Below are 23014 nucleotides of genomic sequence, written 5' to 3'. Positions count from 1 at the left end.
ATAACACTGCTGCACGTATTTATTGGAAACGTTTTGAACCAAAAAGTACCATGAAACACGTGCATGAGATCTGACGGCTGATTTGAAGGTTCAGATTAAGGCAATCATTGGACGTTATGTAACCGTACTTGATCCAAGCAAGTGGTCTTACCGCAAAAGAAAATCAAGTCAAAAGAGGAAGATTACATGTATGTAATACAGCCAATTGGAATCGACTGTTCATGACTCTATCTCACGTTTAGCCCTTATATCGCATACATCTGTCAACAATGGAGTATGGCATATGGAATATTCTCCGCACGATCTCGGCTCTACCCGGGTGGCAGCGCGTCTCTGAGCCCCCAGACAAAACATGGACACGTTGTGCAGCAGGGCCACGCCACCAGGACTATTAAGGCCTGAAAAACGAGAGCGTGGATCAGGTCCCACTCTCAACACCGCGGCTAATGATGGAGGCTGTAGGACCAAACAGCCGCTGATCATCCCCACCGTGAGCCGGCTGTAATGACACCGCGACGCTCCCGCGCCTTTGATGAGGAATCATCACAACCGAGGCTGACATTTTGTGTGTTTTGAAGGGCATTCCAAGTCAAGTTCGTGGCGGATTTGAAAGGCCATATCTCGGTGTATATTTGCCAAGACAACCCCATAACAGCTATTAAGCAGGGTTTTGGAGGAAAGAAGTAGCATCTTAAAGATGAAGTGCTTTGGCCGGTATCTCTGGCCAATGAAAGATGTGTGCCACACGGTGCACGTTTGCTGTGGAGACGAACTTTACTACATCCTGAGGTATTTCACCTCGTCATTCCTCAAGGTCATACTCATCTTTGCCTGGTTCCACAGACATATAGACGCCCTATAGGTCAGTTAGACCTGGGCAATGACAGGAATCTCGTTATACAACATTGTAGCCATCACAGTGAGTCTGAGGATGATGATCAAGGACATCATTTGATTTGATGGAAGTGTGTATGTGCGTGTGTGACAAACTTTGTTAAAATTTAAAGATTTTTAATGTGTACTGTATTTGTTAATGACTGATATGCGCTGATGTAACATTTATGGCAGACATTGACATTAAGGTTGGGTGAAGGAAGAAGAAGGTTACCACCTGGAAACTTTTTTTGAGAAATTGTATTTCTAGGTCAAACTTCTTTGATAGCTGTCACTGTTCACTGACAACAGGTATACAATGCCATACTGTGCTTCACTGTCTATAACTACATACAGTCATGACGAAACATGAAAATACGTCATGAAGAACCATTTATAGTGCAGATTACTCATTTACTGTAAACATTTACGGCGCACAATTCTCTGACCTTATTTTCAACAATAAACATGTCTTAATGTGATTGTTGTTATGTTGTCTGATTTGCACTAATCACTAAGCTGCAGGAGCATCTGTGAAGGGAACTACATGTATGTGCCGATACCTAAAGTCAGAGATTTGATGACTAGTTTGCCTAAAATAAATTCTACTTTCATTACAAACACACTTCTTTAAAAAGCTGTTCATCTGTATGCTATACATTTGTATTAACGGCTTATGATTTTGTTACATCTAATGTTACAGGTTGTCAGGAAGATTGTTGAAACACTCTCATATACTGACTTAGAGTACACTTACAAATTAGGAGTAAGTGCACACAATGCCACACATACTGTACAAACAGTGTGTGTGTGTGTGTGTGTGTGTGTGTGTGTGTGTGTGTGTGTGTGTGTGTGTGTGTGTGTGTGTGTGTGTGTGTGTGTGTGTGCGTGCGTGCGTGCGTGTGCGAGCGTGCGCGCGCACATGAGTGTGCGTGCAGGGGAGGCATATGCATCTGTGCCTGAGTGTGTGTATAGAAATGCAAGTAGTAGTACATGTAGGATCAATGCTAGCCTTTTTCTTTCCTTGATCACTTCCTCTTCTTTGTCATACAATTACCTGTCACCACACCCAGATGTACACATAAATAGACATATATAAGAGCTATATTTAACTGTGATGACGTTCCGTGCTTTCCGCCCATCCGCAGTTTTTCCGAAATTGCCACTCATCCGAGAAATTGCCGTCCTTTGTACATACCAGGCCTGAATGGGGCGGCAGGAAATTACCCGTCTTCAGTGACATGTCAGATTACGGTGTGTTCCCTAACTACATTGTGAGAATTGTTGACATACCAGGTGGGCCAACAGGTGTGCTCAGGTCCCAACTGCTTCCTCCCCCCCCTTAAGATACATGGGAAGGACAAATTTACGAGTGTCTTTAAAATTTAATTTCAACACAAGCAGACATGGTCAAAGAACATGTAAAACACAGGCAAAACATTCACTACGTACTGCATAATTGCGTAAATAAATACGCCAGCGAAGAAGAAGTACTCTATTATTGCTGATGACACCAGTGTTGTAACATCAGTCCAGATATCAACAGTTACAGTTGACACTATCAGGAAAGAATGTTGACTATTTTAAACTGTGTCATCAATATTGTTATATCATCTTCGTACAATCTGTTTGCACTAATCATGTGAACAGGTACTAGCATACTTGTAATTCTGCAGATACGTCTATGATATATACGTTTCCAGGATGGGTTGAAAGGTTACCACAGTTGTTTGTAAGTTAGGGAGTGACACAGACATTTCTGTTTTCACTCTGTTCATAGGTATTTGTATGAAGGAGAAACTTACAACCCTCCTCTCAATACATACTATTAGCTTTCCACTTCTGGTAGGAATGATACATGAGATACAGAACAGGACATGGCATCATGGGAGTTAGTGGAAAAGATAACAACACCACAAGGGAAAGCCTTGCTTCTGGTGGACGGAAAAACCCTACAGGGCAAATTCTCCGATGTTGCTGCACTTTTCAAAGAGGAAGCCACAAAGGAGATCTGTTAAACTCGGCGTCCTTGGAGAATGAAGTTCGGTACTGCTACTACAATCCTTTGTCTCTCACAAGCTGACAGACGCCACACAGGGCAAATCCTTCACAGCAAGCTGCTCTTTCCTGTACACATGTTTACCTCACGTAGGCTTCCACAAAGACGTAGAGACTGCTCAGTCGAGTTCAATCCCAGAGCCACAGCCGGAACGGAACACCAAAGAGCCGGGCAGAGTTCATCAGGGTAGGCTACCAGGAATACCCACGTATTAGGGCACCTAATGCCTCTAACTCCCCGGGAATTTCTCTCTATCAAGGTGCAATCAGATCCGCTGTTTTACATTGCAGCAGGGATTGGAGGATGCCAGGGAAAGCCAGCAAATGGTGGAGGAGCCCTGTCTCCTTTTGCCAGGAGCTCTTGCAGCTTCTACTCTGCTTTGATCTCACATAAAACAACCATATCACTTCTTAAAAATTCTGGGACCAACAAAGAAAGCAAACTTACTTGTCTACCATTATCTAATGAACATATACTTAAGTCTTTCTGATGTAGCTTCGGTCTCTACACCAGGTACAATGTTCATAAATAATGAAAAAGCAGTCACCAGTTGAATAGAGTGGAGTAGGCCTAGGTTTATATGTATAGCATTATACAGGGATGTAGTATCTTGTGTGGAGATGGGTCTTCTCCTTGGTAAAGAGCATGATGTGAAGGAGGCACTTGTCTGATCCAGAGTTAGAGGACAGTTCATCAGGTGGGACCTTCAGTGGCCTGTGCAGCTCTGTTAGCCTGGATTGCAGCCAGTAAGGACTCTGGGTTGGGTTTCTCTGCTGTGCAGGCCACCGACAGGCCTGCTGAGGTCAGCGCCTCGGCTGTGGTGGGGCCGATGGCAGCAATCTGCAAAACAAAAGGAGCGCAGTGTTTAATCACATGAAGAGACTGCAAGGAACATCGTAGATACCCTGGGATGATAGGAGATCTTTGTACTTAATTCTCATTCTATGTCAGTCTTTACATAGATATAAAATGTAGATGCGTATGCTAGTTGCATATATGCTTATGAAGTCTATCTTGTGCTTGATTTCCAATAAAGATGCATCCGTTCCTTTGTGAACAAGTTTGGAAGGCTAAGTTGTGAAGGAAAAATGTTACGAAGGCCAAGATTGAGCCTTCTGTACACAGCTGACATGATGTCTTATATCTACAGTAACACACACATCCTGCTGCTGCTGTCCCTGATTCTGTTCACGGAGCATCTAGGTCTAGGCCTTGGGCTAGGCTTAGAGCACAGGCGCTCAAACTCGGAGTATGTGAACTGTGGGTGACCTCTCTACCCATGCTCCACTCCTCCCTACACAACCTGTATTTTTTCCTACTTGAGAGCGGCTAGCAGACAGGTAACACTTTAACAGCCGGATGCACTAATGAACACGATAATAGCTGGCAGGACGCGTCCCCTTGGGAGACCAAGCCCTAGTGATGACATTCTGTGAGAACGATCACGCCCCGCTCTCCACACCCAGGTTATTGGATGACCCACGGCTGCACTCCCCAACAAATTGGGACATTTTCCTCCGGATTCCGTCCCTCAAATAAACAGTTATCAGTCACGTCTCCACTTGACTTTTGAAACCTAAGACCAAGTAGTCGGCAAACACTGCTTTGAAATCCAGCTGCTGAAAGGTGCTCTTAAAGCCGGTCATTTCATCCGATGATCAACAACTTAAGATCTTGAAGCACTTAATTTCCTTATCGCTGTTATCAGAGTAGCCTGCCCAGAAAATGACCTGATGATTACAACAATTAGCGTCATAAAGCGCATCCCACAGAAGCGATGGCGAGTAAACATTATATTTTGTTATTTGTCACAAGGAGCGGACGGAAGCGACGAGTGTTGGTACAAAGGCGCGTGTCTCTGCGGCTTTCCTAACACGGCGGGGGGGCAAATAGCGTACGATAGCCGTGTGTGAACAGTACCCGTCCAACCTTCATGTACAAATATGGAGGGTCACAATGGGGGACAATATTTGGAGTGAAGTAGGAAGCTTGGCACACACAGAAATAAACAATAGATAATTCCACACAATCGGCAGATTGACTGGTCCTAATGGAGTCACCGATAGCAGAAAACCATCGGTTGATCAGAATCTAGAAGAAAGAAAGCTTTCAAGTACTCAAGTTGTGTACAGTACAAGTGAAGAACCTTGGTGGGAAGGGCAACAGGATCAATGCAGAGGTATTACGATTATTGAACTGTTCCGGTATAACAACAAACAGTTCTGAGACAATACATCAGAGGAACACTTACTCTATATGTTTGTAATATTTTTTTAATACTAGATGTGTGCTATGGAGGTGATGAAGGAAAGGAAAGGACATCTACAAGAAAACAGAAGGTGAAAAAAGAGCGCAAAGGAATGAAGAAAGAAAGAAGCAGATGGGAAACAGGCATTTCCAACAATGTAGTAATATTTGGTACATTTACCTCAGTAGTAAAGAGTATATTACGAACAATTTGTAACAGTGGATCAAGTGTGCTCTGTGGTCACAGAGTACAGTATACCCACACAATGGCAGCTTCCTGAAGTACAGGTGTACATTGTAGGTATACAATAGGGTACCTGTTAACCCACCTGCTCAACAGACTGTTCAGAAATCAATGGGGACTGTGTTGTAGGGAATACTGTCTAGGTTGATTAGCTACTGTGAAGGCATCATATCTCCAATATTTGAAAAATTTCCCCCACTTTATTGTATGGCCTTTTCAACTTTTAAGTTATGATTAAAATTATTAAGAATACTTAGACCTTTCCTTGCCCCACATCTGTGTAGTCTAGTCATGTAAGAGAATGACAGAAACTTTTTGCTCAACCACAACAAAAGAAAACCTAGTAACATCACATTGTTAGTCATTATTGCGTACCATGGTTTACATCAATACATGGTACATAATGATGACTACATGTATTACTGTTTTGACAACTGTGACAAAGGCATGAAACTGCTCGGTTGGCAGTTGGTTCTGTCACTGGAAATTCTATGTCATCAATCCTACAAGTCACTACATCGAATGTGGCTGCACTGTAAAACATGACTGTACACATACAGACAATCCCTGTCCATGCTAGCCTGGTTTTCAGTCTATCGTGGTTGGGGAAGGTTCTCTTCGGGGCTGCAGGAGCTCTTCACCGCTCGACTCAACTAGGCTCCATGTTGAGTTTTGGACGACGGAAGTTCAATTCGTGGTGAGCTAATAGTACTCCTGTCATGCAAAACCTAGTTAAGTTAGTTAAGTCGAGCGGCAAAGAGAACTGGCCCAATGATAGACTGGACACCTGAGTGTCTGTGTCTGCTGACCAACATGGATGGCAGTTATCTCTGTGGCCAGACCAAGTCGCTATGGCTAAACAGTTTTGCCACTTCAGATCTGGATCAGGCTTCAGCAAACACCGGCCGAGGGGAACTCAGGGTGGAGGGGGAATGTGTTGGGGCCAAACTTACTCACTTTTGGTATGTGCAAATAAGCAGAGACCTCTAGAGGCGAAAAGCCTGCTTTTCTCCATCGGTAGATAGCTTTTATGTCTCTCCATCCCGCGGTTACCGCGATACCTGTGACACAGCTATCAATCAGGCCAGTTTGTCAAACACGGCTTTAAAAGTTTCCCAGAGACATTTGGTACAAATGCTGGGAATGGCTGGTAGTGGTACGGTAAATAAATTTATCGCCCAAGGATACGAGCAAGTATTGAATTCAACCTTAACGTCTAGACTTATTCTGCGTTAAATGATCGCAAGGAGATGACTTTTGGCACTAATTATGAGGGCTTCTGGAAAACCAATCGACTGCCTGATTGGTCATATTTTTTCCGGCAGTAAGAAATGGGGACAGCGCCCCAACACTATCACCAGGGCGTGACACACAAACATCCCCCAAACACTGCCAAAATACTCAGGTGCGCATTACAAGAAATATGTGAAACATGCTATAAACAGTGACTGGACAATTAGCTTGCTGGTTCAAACTGGTCACCAAAGTGGATAAATACAAGAACACACAGGCGTATCCACCCAGCGCTAAGCTGGAAGTCGGAAAAAGTTGCAAACACGATTAGATCACGTTCCCACCCTATACAAACTCAAATCCTCGCCTTTTTCAACAAGAAAGTAAAAACCACAATAAACGAACAACGCTAAATCCACCGGGCTTACAGGGGAATGTGGGATTGCTGGAAATGACATTCCATCCAAAAATGTCTGTGGTCATTAGGCTGGAGGCAGTATGATTTTTCCCAAGAAGTTAGCTTGAAATGTCTAATACATATAAGTAGATTTCTCATTAAATCAGTCTGTTAATACGTAAGTCCACATTATATACATCTGTCTCAAAAATATAATATCAAGCACAGAGCTGTAACATCATGATTTCGGACACTTAACTTAATTTTTTTCATCCAGGTTCTTTTGAAAAGGGTCTGGAGCAGTGTTATTGACTGGTGTCAGTTAGACCCAAAACCTGATTTGCTCGATTTCATCAAATCAGAAAAGTAATCCATTCAACATCACAAAATCATATATAGCACAATCCACCATCACATTCTCTCAGCATACAACAGCAGACTTTTAGCCATAATCTGGGCTGGGACAGTGCTTGAGAAAACAAGGCATGCTGGGAGGCAGAACTAGCTGGATATGTAAATCCGTCCTAGCCACAGGTTGCCCGTGTTAGCGCAGACCACTTCCAATGAAACAGCACTGATGAGACTGGGTCCAGACATAACAAGAAATGCCCCACAGTTAGCAGAGAGGGTGGTCCAACAGAGGAACCAGCAAAGTTATGGGCAAGTCTGTCACTTGTTTTCAGGATGTGCGATACCTGCAAGTCATCCTGACATCTCAAATGCAAGTAGCAACCTATCATCATCAAAAGCAATTCTCTTGCTGTCATTCACATTACACCTAATCATGGCTTCTGGACAAACTGTTACTCAAAGTTGCAGTGCTTCCCATACCAGATGGTGCATAGGGCGGCTCCCATCTCTGTTCCAATAGCCCTTGGGCCACACAACTTTGTGCAATCACTACAGCAAGGGGCTAGGCTAGTCCACTGGCAGTGGTGTGTGCTAACCCCCATACTCTTTCTCAAATGCTGAGTGCTTAGCAGAGAAAGTAGTATGTACCATGTTAGGGATACATGTAACTGTGCCACTGAATTATCCATCCTTACTGTAATTGTGAACTTCAGAAGATGAGGCTACAGGTATACGGGTAATTACAATGCAAGAAATGAAGAAGGATTCACGTCCATAGTCTAGACTGAAACGGCTTAACTTAACTTAACTAACTCAGTTAGCCTTTGGTAACCTCTAGTAACTTCTGCAGGAAAAATGGACAGATTGGTCCAGGCAGAGAAACACCAGGGGGCTTGGACCAGGGACAAGACTGAAAGGGGGTCATCTGGGACAGCCTGGACTTCATTAGGGTCCTGCTGAATTCCAAGGAGAAGAACAAATTATTTGATAGACTGCAATTCGGTCCAATCTGCCAAGCTACTAACAAAATGGATGGGGTGGGGGGAAGAAAACAGATGCACAGATTCAAAGGAGAGTGAGTTTGCTACTTTGAAGTATTAATAGAGGGCTTTACCAGGTACTCCCACTTGTTAATGGCAATCTTATGCTTTCTTTTCAATGTGAGCTATTTTTTTCTTGTAGTGCGATAACAATCATATGCAAGCATACACACACACACACACACACACAGACACAGACAGACGCAGACAGAGCACAGTGACACAGACAGAAAGACAGACCCCCCTCCCCCCTACACACAGAAAGAATACATTTTGGTCAAGCATATATGCACACAGACGCACATCTCCAAACTGTCTACCTAGACCGGCTGGATGTGTTTTGATCTGTTGTGTACATCCTGATGATCAGTGCCGGTTCTGTGGCTGGGGCACACACCCTCAGGGCTGCCTGAATGGTTCAATAGTAAAGGTGAAGGATAGGCTAGTTAACAAGGCATCCTGCTGAGATCATCTTTCTCAGGCCTCGGGGCACCCAGTCTACATTCATCTACACTTTTGGCTATATTCCCACAACACTGGTGAAGACAATGATCTTTCTTTGTGACTGGATTTTTTTGATGCAGGAGACAAATTTGACCTACTTTTAAGACCAAAACTGTCCTTCAAAATCGGTTACAGACAAAACTCTCCTTAACACGGCTTTAATTGTCTGGAATGGGGGGAAATTTTCCATGATAATTTATCCTGGGGCTACATAATTTTGGTTTGAAATGTGTCAATTAACTAATACATTATTTCATGTCCCTACACCTAAAGTTGCCAGACATATCTGCATCAAATCTGTATAAATATACATGTACAAATGTAAGTGCAGTATGCAGTACAAAAGAAACCAATCACCTGGATAAATTCCCTGAAGCGTCTCTGAGATGATTTTCTGAGAGTTTTTCCAGTTGCTTGATCTAATTTGCATTCTGTAAATGTTCTTCCCGGATGTCTAACCTTCATTGACGTAAATACAGTACATTTGTACTTTGGTTGAAATACAGGAGGGAAAAGGTGGGAAGGAGAGAGTGAGGTAGATGAAGGAAAAGATCAAATCTGGAACAGAACAGTAAGGGAACAGGGAGATTGAGTAGGTTAAAGATGAAATGATATACTGGTAGTATGAAAGCAATAAATTATGGCAGATAGATAAAAGACACAAAAAAGACAGACCAGATCGTCAGTTGATTAATCAAAAAAGCTAAAATTGATAAGAATCTTAATGACCAAAATTGGATTATGTTCAGGCTTGTTTATTTCTGTAATACTGTATCATGCAACACAGTGTGCATACCCACTCATCACACACAGCACATCTTAGTCCAGTGTGTGAGATGCAGTACATAACAGTGGCCATGCTGCATCAAAATCAGAACCAGCTTGGGCCATTTATCATATTAGCTGTGGATACATGGTCTATTAAGTGTCCATTAGGCATAATGATTTATTAGTGAGGGGGTTACGGATCACCAAGAGCGGGTCATTAGGATTTGTCAGCCCTGATCATCTCCCATCATCTCTACATGGGTGGGGGGCAGCAGGCATGATTAGGTGTGTAATATGGGAGCCCCTGCTGATGATACAAACCACATGATTATGAACAACAGCTCTGCAATAGGAACCAGCTGACAGACACCCTGGGTGTTAGAGGCTTAGCTTGTTAAAATATTATGGCTATGAGGAGCGGTGATCCCTGTTTGTCGCCTTTACAGTGATCTTGGAACACTGGTCTCTTCTGGAGGGGTCATTGACCGTGACTGATGTAACATGGCCTTGGGTACACAGTAAACTTTAAAAGGGGCATACAAATAGAATTAAGTACTGCTTAATTGGGTAAGTTGTCATTATGGTACGCTATATGAAAGCGCAACTGTGTTCTATCTTAAAGTTTGTTTTTTTTAAAACCAACTTGTATGTTGTAATAGTGCACATCCAATAATTATCCACCAATTACAGCAGTTCTGACTTCATGGCTTCTGTCAATAAAGTTGTTATGTTTGCTTATTTGCCAACCAGATTTGAGAGACAGGCGCATCCTTATATTCTTCACTTCTATACATCCATACTAATCTACAGGTGCCCCTGGTTGATAATTATGAAGTCAACCGTACCAATCTCTCCAATCTGCAGACATAAATACACACCACACCAAAATAGATCCCATATGCATCAAATCCCCTCCAGGCAAAAACCTTCCCATCCTAACCACTTGATAAATGACTATTTACCTCACAAGGCCTCTCCACTCTTCTCTTCATAGTGTAAATATTGAGCTAAAGACAGATTATGAAAGATAATACTGGCATGTGTTAACACATCCCCTGGATTACCTACTGGTGGGTGACTATTATATATGCCTATCAACAAGCTAATACATCACATGAAAGGAGCAAACACTGGTGCTACTGAGGATCACTGGAGATAATATACATCACCTTGACAGGAGTAAACTTTAAACAATTGGTCTATGTAGTACAAGGTCAGTGGGCCGTGGTGTTATAACATGGTGGGATGGAGAAACCATCCATGAAAATTGGAAGCAGATTTTGGTGGAATATTGGTTAGTTTATGTGGCTCCAACTGCCAGAAGGCACAGAGCAAGGGTGGGCAGGTCAGGGGATGGAGAGCCTGGGTTATTAGAAGGGAGTCTGTGGGGGCAAGATTACAAATGAGCCTGAGTAAAAACAATCAACACAGAGAAAGGGGAGCCTCCCCTGCAGGTGCCAGGATGTTTGATGGCTACAAGGGGAGACATTTTGACAGATATGTGAACAGTCCAGTACAAGATAAAGGGAAAATGTCATACTGATAAGAAATTGTTATATGCCACACATCATAAGTCAACAATGCTAGAAAAACATATCTTGCTGAAAACCTCTGTGGTAACTATCATGAAGCATCTTCAGCACCCTTAATGTTTACTCTCACTATGCACTGATTCAGGCATGTATCCATCTATTGGGTATGTACAGGTATATATAGTATATCTATCATGCATCATTTGTATCATTTGCATTGTTCTTCAGTTCTCTATTACCTTTATCTTCTCCAATTCATCTTTAAAATGTAGTGGTACATGACTGGTTGTGCTCTCCTTGATCAATAAAAAAAGGTGATCTCACTTTCTTACTTTCTCTCTACCCAGAAATCATCTCCTCCTCCTCCTCTGTTCTGCATCCAAGAAGCCTTACAGCATTGGGAGGAGGTCTGCAGGAGTGAAAAACCATCTGACTATCAGCGACTGGTGATTAAACTGGGGCTCCAACATTCCAAGCTGAGTTAGAAGGGTGCAGTTTACATCCCTCATATATACTGTAGTCGTACAAGTCCGACTCCTCTGCCAAGTGAGAGCCATAAAATGCTGTCTGCATTCCGAAGTGACGGGATTGAAAGAAATGCAGGATCGTGTGTTTGAAATGGAACCCTTTTCTTAACTATCCTTCTTCTCTGATATATGTCTAAGTCGTCAACTACGCAGAATTGTGTTGTGAAATTGTGATTGCCTTGCCAAAATGTTCAACAAGTTTTATTGCCTGCAGGAAGATAAACACAAACCACTAAATTCAGAGACGAAAAGATGAAACGAAAGCTGTCCCACTGTCCAGTCTGTTTCCCGATTTACAATAGAGTTTTCCTGGTAGGGTACATGTATCTGCCAGTGCCTTCTTCTGGTTTCTTAATTAGAGAAAAGGCATGAAATTGGCCTGATGTCAAGTCTCCAACCCTATAACCTCCCCTATCAGGCAGCTCCCCCCTGTAGGCACAGAGGATGGGATTTCAAAGGGCCTGGGTCCTCCAGCTGTCCCCCCACTCCAACCTGCACCAAATTTGCAGCGGCAGCCCCACACATGTCTCTAATTTGTTCCGAGCAGGGAACAAGTGCACATGACAGGACACCAGGCCATCTTCCTGGTTTTATGGCGGGTGCCATGCGGGGACACAACATGCTCGGCTGCATGAATGTACTGCAGAGTGATGACAAAATAACCATTTGACTTGCTTGTCATATCACCTGAACAGAGAAGATAGTATAGAATTGGTCATGAACTCTAACAAAAATGCCATGAAAAAGCTCTGTTATCACTAGTCGTAGTCCTGGATATTTTCAACCAAAAAATTATTTTATTTTATTTTATTTTATTGCATGTAACATTTCACATACATGTACAATGTAGCAAAGCAAATCACCTGAAGTCACAGCAAGGTGAACATGTAAAATACAAGCAACTGGACACCATCTTCAACAACATCATGTGACACCATGTGTACTTCTAAACAACAGACCACCAGCTATGGTAATATGCGAGATGCTATGAACCCCACCTGCAGGTGTTCCCTCTATCATGTGCCATTAGAACAAACAACATAGCCACTTAATCCACAACCATAACCCGCAGCATCCAAACAATACATCTTCTACAGAAAGGGGAAAACCAAGATGAACTTTTGATGAAGATTGATCAAACCAGGAGAAGGGGAGGACGCAGGGGTCCCAGGCTGTCACTGTTGACTTCCCAACCACTCGGATGATGCCAAAACCACATGCAACTCAGACACCTCCTCCTGCCTTGATCTTTTACACCCAGTGTAAATCCTGATGCACAGTCAAGTTCACCTGATTAGAAAACTTGGTGGTCCGGTGCTTCTGGCGGTGTAAGCCTGACAGACTTGTTTAAGGTGGCCTCATGCCAGCTTCAGCCAGGAGTCATTGAACATTGACCTCGACTAACCAGCGAACCTGTACAGTATGCATACTGCACAATTGTACATCATACTTCAAAGTGTTATAAGTAATGATACACTATTATTACTATTATACATTTGTATAACCAAGTAGTGCATGTACTGTATATAGGAAGCAATACTAGTATCTGCAAGTTGATCTTCAGATATTCTCACTCACTCACTCACCCCTCACTCACTCACTCACTCACTCACTCACTCACTCACTCACTCACTCACTCTCAGAGACTTGACATATCATCTTTTATCATTTAGAAAATTTTGCTGTCTTGAACATTTCAGATGTCCATGTCTATTCACCTGACTCCCAAACACCGTGGGAGTTCCATCCTTCCCTGTCCTTAGTTGTCTTTGGTACATGTGCCATCCAGGTTTGTCTCTGTCTGATTTCACTTTTTGAAGCGCACGACATGTGAAGGCAATTTTGCACTTCCGATTAGTAAGACCAGATGTAGGAGAGAGAGACTGTGTCGGGCACGTACTGTTAACTGGTTTGTACAGGTCTGCTGGCAAGTGAGACTCACCAGTAGGTGCAACCCTATTATCCCTGCCACAGAGGTCGAACACGGCAGTTGAAAAAGAACCTTTGGTCACATAAATCACTCTTAGTCTTAATGCAAGATTGTGTAATGACTTTGGCCCAATTTGGCACTGTTGGTGAGGCTAACTAGTACAATACTACAGCTGTTAAATCTACCTGTTGTGACAGGTTCCAAAATGACTTAGAAAAAAGCCATATTTCATTTTTGTGCTGAAACCTTGGCCTTCTCAATGTTTTTTCATCCAAAAGTTCATTCAGAAGAAATAGATCTTAAACCATATTTTCCACGAAAAGTTATCACATATTTTAAGCCCTACAAAAATTTAGCACATTTTAAAAGTTTTGGCTGATTACCTTGGTAAATGTACTTTCAACATGATTACTTAAGAAACTTAGTTGGTGAGCTGTGTCTAGGTAAAGTTCAAAGTCAGCCATCACAAGTTGGTTGCAGCCAGGGAGAACCGCCAAGCTGCGCTGCCATCCTTGCCTGCATTTTCTCAAACAGCTCGGGGACCAATACATCTGCTCCACAGCAAGTTGGTCTAATCACCTTTTAATGACATGGAATTGGTGGCAATATCAAGTTCTGTCATTAGAGTAACCTTCCCGTGTTTTGCAAGGGCTAAGGCTTCAGCTTATGGGAGTCCTCGACTCTGATGTTCCCCAGACCGTACACGATGTAGCACCGGCAGGTTTGGGTCCTCTCCAACAGGGCAACACTAACCAGTGATGACAAACAGACAGTACTGGCCCATCTGTAGCTAGCCTGGTTACCAAACCTATTTTAGCTGCCCAGTCACTATTTGCAGAGAGGATGAAAGAGACTTGGCTGCTAAAAAAGGTTTGGTAACCGGGCTAATCTGCAGTATACTAGTAGAAACTGGTTGGAACTGGTTATTGGGAAACAACCGAATCGTTTACTCGTTTGTTTGATACTGCTAGGAGGTACAAATGTATGTGCATGACATATCCTTTTTTTCAAGTTCTCCATACAAGGCCTTACCACATCTGCTGTCCCTGTTCTAAGGCCTTGCAACTTCCAAAGGTTACACATCTCTCATCAAGTCTCAATGAACACAGAAGATAACATTTGGACACACAGACATTCATCCTTCACACAATATGACGACGTAATGTTATCTATGGAAGTAACAAAAGTGAGGGTCACTAAACTGAAAGACTGATAGAGCAAAAGCAATATGGCATCATAACTAGATAGGTTTAAACAATGTTAAGAGATAGATGTGTAAAGGCTAGGTGTGACAAGTTGTTCAGTGCAATATAGCAAGCTACCTCTGCGCCACATGCCTGATGTGTTATGCCAATGGGTGGTTATAATGGCTATACAGATAAAGATACATTTGTACTATCATTATGATTGAAAAAAAGGATAATTTTGATTCATCTCGGTCTCTGTCAGTGGCAACCTTGAACACAATTCCTGAACTTCTGAAACAACCCCTTTCATGATCATCTCTTATCAAAGAGGAGTGAAATGAATGCAGAGGGTGATATGACGCCAAAGATACCAGATATACAGACCACATCCATCTTGATAATTGTGGAGAGTTATCTGCTGTTGATTTTGGGCTATCGTCCTGTCCAAGTGTGAGTCACAAGTGTGCAGCATTCTCAGACAGCCCAGGGCCCAGGTGCTGACAGCCTCGGGGACGCCTGACTGGGAAGCAGTCTGCACTTATCTCACTGTCCTTGGACACTGACCTCACATTCAACACTAAAGTAATGAGGGAAGATAGCTACAGCAGGCACCATGGCCTACCCAGAAAACAACCTTACAAACAAGGCCTCTCTCTGACTTGAAGTTGTCCTAACTTTTGCATTGATTTTGTATACCAGATTCTGATTTTCTTTGCATGATGCAGATCAGGCAGAACATACATCTGTACCTTGGTCAGATTTACCAATGCATTTCCTTACACTTTATGATTTCCTAAAAGCTTAGCTACTTTCTGTCATCATAATATGATTTGATTTGCGATCCACTGTGATAAACTGTATTACAGCATAAGTTCACACACAAGTAGTTCAGAGTATGTGAAGCTAAATTCTAATTGGTCAAGATGGTGTGTTCTCAGATGGTTAGTCAATGATGCCTTGCACTGTTGAGATCAGAATACGTATCTTTGTGAGAATCAAAGGAAAAAAATCAAAATAATACATACTACTAGAAGTTTAAGTACTTTAATCACTTTTTAATAGGCATCTTTGGCAAAAAAAGAAATCCAACACCCACTGGTATAAAAGCATACCAAATTGATTGTATCCATTGCAAATCAATGGAAAAACATGTAATACCCTCATGTAACCCACAATTTGACATGGCTGTGGACAGACAAATGTCACGGTGGGATGAAAACAGCAAGTCACTCTGTAGACATAATTTTGGAGGTATCCTAGTGGGGCAAGTTTGTTAGTTAAGGGTTATCCTAATTAAAGAGTTTGAGGTAGGGCAGTTGACTGGGCAGTGGAATGTACACAATCTGCAGGCAGCACAGCAAGCAATCATCAGGCAAAACTTTTTTGCCAGCACAATGATAGCCTCATATCCAGTCTTGTCCAAGTTTTTGTCTGCTTCTGGATCCTAGGTTGGCCCAACATCAGCAATCAGAGCAGAAATGACTACCAGGGTAGCATGATGACTGACGTTCAAAATAAAAAGCAATAAGCTATGAATATTGTAAAGTAATTATACTGTCACAACAATCGTGTTATAGAGATTTTAGCAATGTTGTGGAACATCACCCAGATTTTAAAGACTGTAGTATAATACTACGTTCTTATACACTGAATGTAATAAGAGGTAGTATGACTTGAGCTTGACTCAAGAATTCAGAGAATTTTCTCATTGGCTCTGTAATACTATCAAATTCTGTACATGTAAATCCAAGCCACTATCCCATTTTGACCTACAGTGAAATTTTGTAGTTTTGTCAAGTCCCTGAAATCTATGGCTGGCTTAGCTGATATCCTGGGTAGCAGTGTGTAAAGCCTGGTAGATCGATGTCTATCAGCCTCCCACATTCCTTCCCACCAAAAGTCTTGTTTAAATCAAAGGGCTAGCACAGCAGTAAGGTCCTAGAACAATAAACGATGAGCATGGAAACAAACAATATACCAGATATCCAAATTTTACAGGCTTGGAAAATTGTGTATCAGAGATGATGAGATCTTAATTGGAAGACCTCCTCAGTCGGAAGAAAATCTCAGAGGTTTATGATTCTAGTGTTACAATTCCTAACATTTGTTTGTTGATGATGTTGGTTGGTTCTTTGGATCCAAAGAGCTAGGAATGTTGTCCTCCTCTGCATGTCCTGCTTACATTTGTTTGTAAGCACTATATTAATACCAATTGAAAGAAGCATTCAAAAGTCATCCTATATATTGTGTACATGTATGTTTGTCTCTGAACTTAACACTGTATTATGTAAACTATTAAACCTGTCAGGATTGTGAAGAGGGTTTAAGGGACAGGGATGATAGAACTTTGTCATTAGTTTGCTAGTGATCAAGTTCAATGTGCTCATCATCTACATCCCTGTACTTCTTGTCTGTGTATTTCTTCTTCAAATTTTCAATCCCTATGACTCCTGGCTTATCTGTAATGATGGAAAGATGTAAATCGTATATTGCAACAATTGCAGAACAAACCATATGTACATGCGGCACGCCCTTGTCCTAAGCTAAACTTGCAGTTCCAGAAATAGCCCAGCACATAACAAATGTGAGAGCAGGACCTTCCTAAACTAATATTGACCCAACATGATACAAGATATTGCTGCCCCTGCTCCCAGCCTGCACCTGGGCTTGTTGACATGCATATATTTCCTGTTGGGTCAACATGTCCTTCCCCATGCCCGGCATTCCTGCTTGTGTCTGTGCCTTTAATCAACAGGCAACCTGTTTCTCAAACACCAGGTAATTTGTGCTAGAGAAATGCAAACATGCACTCCAGAAAACATGTCCATGTCATGTCAGCTTAGCGGAATCGCATCACTAACACGGACGATGTTAACAGATCTAAACTTGGCTGGAGCCTGTTCCGAGGAGAGAGAGCGAGGGCAATAAGACAGGAGTTGAAGATATCCTACCCTAAATCACCTACCATGCTCTTATCATATCCACATTCCCATGTACTTTTCCCCACTTTCCTCTACTCAGAGCCTTTGAAAAGTGGCTTAGCCAAAAAAAAAAAGCTTCACAGATAGATATACATGTATATACATGTATATATCTATACAACTACCATTCTATTCAACCATCCCAACATTTAGACACATTAGCATGTTTTAATGTTATTGTTATGATAATGTCTGTTTCGTCTGACTGTTGACATTGATAAGTTCAAACAGACTACAAAATGCACACCTGTCATATGTTGATAGACATACCTCTAAATATGTCTGTACATGTATGTACTATATATTTCCTTTATACTGAGGAACGGAGAAGAGAAGGAGAAAAATAGTAAAGATGGCAGCAGGACTCAATGACTCAACACAAAGGTTGCTGGGCCAGAAGGTTTGGGGTTCTAGTCTCGCTAGCTTTGTTTTGTGACTGTTTCAAGATGTGCTGACTCCACACACAGCCGGTTTATTTCCACAGGCGGCTCAGATGTGCAAATCCTGGCAGAAACCATGAATGTTTTGGTCTGGCGAGGCCAGCCAGCTGATCTAAGGCAGAGTGAAAGAACCCGCTGTCGTCGAGAAACGAACATGGACATTAGAAAAACTACATGCTAGGTTAGAACTTGATGTACATCAATTACATACAGGTCTCCTTTAATCATCAGGAACAAATTCTCCATTTAAGTCTCTGTCTTGCTTTGTTCCTGACTATATCCCCGGCTCATCCTTTTCCACTTACCTATCCTCCCAAAGGGACATCCTATCATATCCTCCTTCAGTCCCACAATGTTCACAACATGACAGAAAGATGGCATCTATCTCTGCTACTGTCTTACCCACTTGTTTGAACCATATATACTGGTATTACCAAAAGGTTATGGACTTTCTTTACAACAATATCACGGAATATGACTCTCATTAGAGGTAAGATAACAATAAAAGTCTTAGACATAAAGAAGCTTTAAAAGAAGAACCAGACAAAACAGCATGACCAGATTCTTTTAATAATTTTGGAGCAAAACATCTGATACAACCACACAGCTGCTCTTCACATACATCCCCTTTTTACTATGGAATAGATCCCCGTCCAAGCTTTCTGAGCAAACAAGACTGGAAAGTGCCTGTAGAAGAGGAGCTCCGCTGGCCCTGACCCATGCAGGACTTTTAATTCTGGCAAGAGGGTTTTTAGAAACATACCATGGATGCACAAGGTCAGGATCGGCCCTCCCCGACACAAATTAGGCTGTGCAAACAAACAGCTTTGTCTGATTCCTATCAGGTGGGCGGACAGAGATGGTCCTGGCAAATATCAAAAGTCAGCGGGAGGAAGGGGCTACTGCAGGCTGCTGCAGGATTCTGAAGTTAAACCATAGGATGTACAGTCTACTGAGAAAGGCTTCATTCATCATCATCATCACCATTTTTGCTGCATGTCAGTGCTTGGCAATGGCATGGGCCATCATGGTCTTCCACATTCTCTTCTGGCTTCAGTTCAAAAATCTTGGAAATATCAAGATATTAGTCAAATGTGCAACAACGTAGATAGTAATACACGTAGTACAATATCAGACAAAATACAATGTAGGGAATGTGAAGAAAAGTTTGTTGTTCACTCAGCTACATGTATAAAGATATGTACAGTACAACAGAATGGATGAAAATGTAAATCCCCAAATCAAGAATCATACTATGAAACTAGCATAGAACACCCAAAGATGAAAAGCAGTGATTGTAAATGTACAAATGTAGCTTGGCTATGCAAGGTAAAGTCTAGTTCACATTCATATCGGGAAAGTTAAGTTATATTGCCATAAAATATACAAAGATATCTGCTACTTTTCTATCATATTGTTTTCTCAGAAAATGATTATGTGTAAATAAGAAGCTGACTGGTGGGAAAGACCCCTCCCCTCCAGGATGCTACTGTGGGCCGTCTGTCATCACCAACAATTTAGTAACCATACCATGACCGCATTATCATGTACCCCTCCCAACCCTGCCCCTGGAGAACCTACTTTGCACCTGTCATTCACACGACTCTGTGTAGCATGACTCATCTATGGGGGTGGATAGGGAGGGGTTGGTTATGGTTAACTTTTAACTTCCACCCATCAAAATATTACATGTAAGACTTTGCTATTTAATATCTCATACAATACAAAGAAATTGAGAATTGTTACAAATATAGTTTAGAATAGTTAATGATGATACAATATGAGTAAAAGAACATTGTAAATAATAATTCCATTAGGTCACATACATGTACATCCACCACCCAGAAAAATTGCATCTCCAGTACATTGTTAAACCTACCTAAAACAAAACAACATCCCCCAGTAAAGTGCACTCCTGCACATCTAAACTGTACAGACTTGGTCGGAGCTGCACCAAATATCTCACAAACACACCTTTTTCAAAGTGGCGGATGCACATGTACTCTATGTAACCTGTCGGATAAATCTTAATCGAGGTTAAACAAAGCAACTATTGATACAATCATAGAAACAGCAAAGACTGTACTTCAATGTTGGAGGTGAACGTTACTGAAACTTTCACTTGAAGTGAATTCTGCATCTTCAACAGAGGAAAGTACGCTCGTACATGTAAAAAATTGACACATGTGAACATGTTTGGCACATCTCTGATAGATGATATGGTGTTGAGAAGTCAAGGCTGCTGCTTGATTTATTGCAGGTAAGGATTCATGGTGGGATTATGGGTGAAATATGGAACTGTAAATTTTGTGGGAGGTAAAAGGCCCCCAGCCAGTAATGTGTGCTTCTGGGCATCACTACTCTAAAATAATTGTGATCCAAAACAAGCAAACAAACCGTACATCTAGGTGATTCAGTAGTGTAGGGATCTGTCAGACAAGGCGGGTTAGGACACCGTGTAAATCTAGACAACAGTTCTTAGTCTGATGAAAAGAGAAGGAAAAAAAGTGGACATACCACAGGTTGATATGTCAGCGGAACAGAGAAAAATTACAATTCTAAGGAGATGAGGTAAAAGACCGAACAATAATATAATTTGAAAGACTCCACCAAATCACATCTGGAACATTTGACTCCACTCCATGCAGAGCAAATGTGGAATAATCAATTTCTCTCATAAGAAGTGCATCCTTCTGGCTATATTCACAGAATGTGTAATACTGTTAAGACAACTATGATTAGAAGGCATTCTTGTGGAGTCAAACATATATTCAACAACTGAATCTGAGATTACCTTTTGAATGGCAATCAATCAATCATACTGATGTTAGCTGGAAGTGATCAATTGGCAATTAGGTAATGATATCAATTAATCATCAATGATAATGAATGACCCATAAATGATCATGGGATTAATCAGCTTATTGGTCATTCATTGATCATAGATAGCAACAGGCACTGCATTCAGTATGTGTTGGCATGTCTGTGTGTGTGTGTGTGTGTGTGTGTATTTGAGAGAGAGAGAGAGAGAGAGAGAGAGAGAGAGAGAGAGAGAGAGAGTGTGTGTGTGTGTGTGTGTGTGTGAGAGAGAGAGAGTTTCCTGTTGTCAGTATGCATCTTGTCAGTAATTAATACATGCATATCATACACAATACACTGCCTGCTTCTACATAAAAGGTTCTTTTCAACAACTTGTTCTGACAAAGGAATCATATCTTGATGCTCACATGCTTACAGCGAAACATGTTAGATCCACAGCACAGTGGTTGTTGGCCCAGGCAACAACCATTGCCATATACATGTACATGTGTTGTTCCACCCCCGTCCCCAGAATCAACATGTCAGGTACAAGTGTCAAGGTAAGAAATCACTTGGTACAAATAATCATGAGGGGTTATCAGTCGAACCGCAGGTCACCGTAGAACGCGTTATTCTCTAAGATACGGCGTTTGCCGGGTCACGATTTGACCCCGTTGCATGGGTGTAAACAACTGCCTATATTCTAACAAAAATACCTCAGACCTACACAATGTTTACATTTTTTCACATCTACAGGATTTGCCCAGTACAACCATGTAGATATTCCGTGCATTGCAAAATGACCGCGAGCGCTACGGCCTTCCAAAAATTAGCAATTTTTGGTCATTTTATTTGTGCTTGTCTTTTTTACTATTTAACTGGATCCCGTTAGCTAATACCACAGTGTGATAGCCCACTTCCTTACCTTTACATTGATACCAATGACCCCTGGCAAATTTTATGGCAAACGGGTTTGCCCCCAAAAAAACTGTGACGATGCGGACATCGCGGTGGTCAAATGTTAGCCCAGTTGTAAGATACTGACACACACCATCCTGAGATTCCGCTACATTTTGATACATTTCGCGTAATGTCATAAACTTCGTTTCTTGGTATGAGAAACTGTATGAATGTGGCTACCACATGCAATATAATAAGTGATATGATACCATTCAATTATATACAAAAAGAGGAATTTAATACAAAGTTCTGACCATTCAAAAATTGTCAAATTTGAAGTCAATCGGTTTCGAACTCCTGCGTTCGATCCATGGAACCAAGGCAGCGCGTTCCATTTTTCGCACCGCCAACAATAATGTTGCAACTTTCAACCGCTGTTTGCGAAAGTTCATAAAAAGAAGTAATCAAGTTTTTCGTCACAAACAGACTTTCTAAAACCCATTCCAAGTCAGACTTATATCATGAAGACGCTAGAGAAAGTGGGATTCATGTGCAACTATACCAATGTCAGTACATATGCCCGATGTTTGTATATTTACAGTAACAGGTCATAGTGTCCGATTTCTCCTTCAAAAATTAGGTCATGAAAAATCAACCTGTTGTTGTATCTGTTCATGCCCAAATTCCTTCTCTTCTGTTTTCATCCGTAAAGTGGGTATCGTTTTGAAGCTTACTATTTGGTCGATATTCTTTCACTTTCTTTTTTTTTCTATATAACTTTTAACAGAACATTTTTAAAGGCAAAGAAACTGTAAAGAAATTACACTTTTCTCAAGGTCGAGCTGCAATACACATTGTGCAACTTCAAAACTAAGTACACAGGTGTCAAGCCAACATAACCATATTTCAGCCATATCTTACATTACAGGTGTATTGGTTAGAACTAGTTGCAAAAGCTTGCGATTCGAACAAAAATCGTTGAGAATTCGACTGAATAAGCCC

General features: G+C 41.7%; 1 protein-coding gene across 1 annotated transcript in view; it reads right to left on the bottom strand.

The window, feature by feature from the left end:
* Nucleotides 1–1764: 1764 nt before the first annotated feature.
* LOC109471197 (uroporphyrinogen-III synthase-like) overlaps nt 1765–23014 on the bottom strand; it is a 47236-nt gene continuing 25986 nt past the window's right edge. Inside the window, exon 9 of the mRNA XM_019770484.1 lies at nt 1765–3772. Within this exon, the coding sequence (XP_019626043.1) occupies nt 3626–3772 (147 nt within the window). The 3' untranslated portion in view covers nt 1765–3625. The remainder of the gene's footprint in view (nt 3773–23014) is intronic.

Source organism: Branchiostoma belcheri, unplaced genomic scaffold (genome assembly GCF_001625305.1).
Source record: "Branchiostoma belcheri isolate BF01 breed outbred unplaced genomic scaffold, Haploidv18h27 scaffold24, whole genome shotgun sequence".
Lineage (NCBI taxonomy): Eukaryota > Metazoa > Chordata > Leptocardii > Amphioxiformes > Branchiostomatidae > Branchiostoma > Branchiostoma belcheri.
The sequence above is the reverse complement of the archived record's forward strand: the minus strand, read 5'-3'. Positions and strand labels throughout refer to the sequence as shown.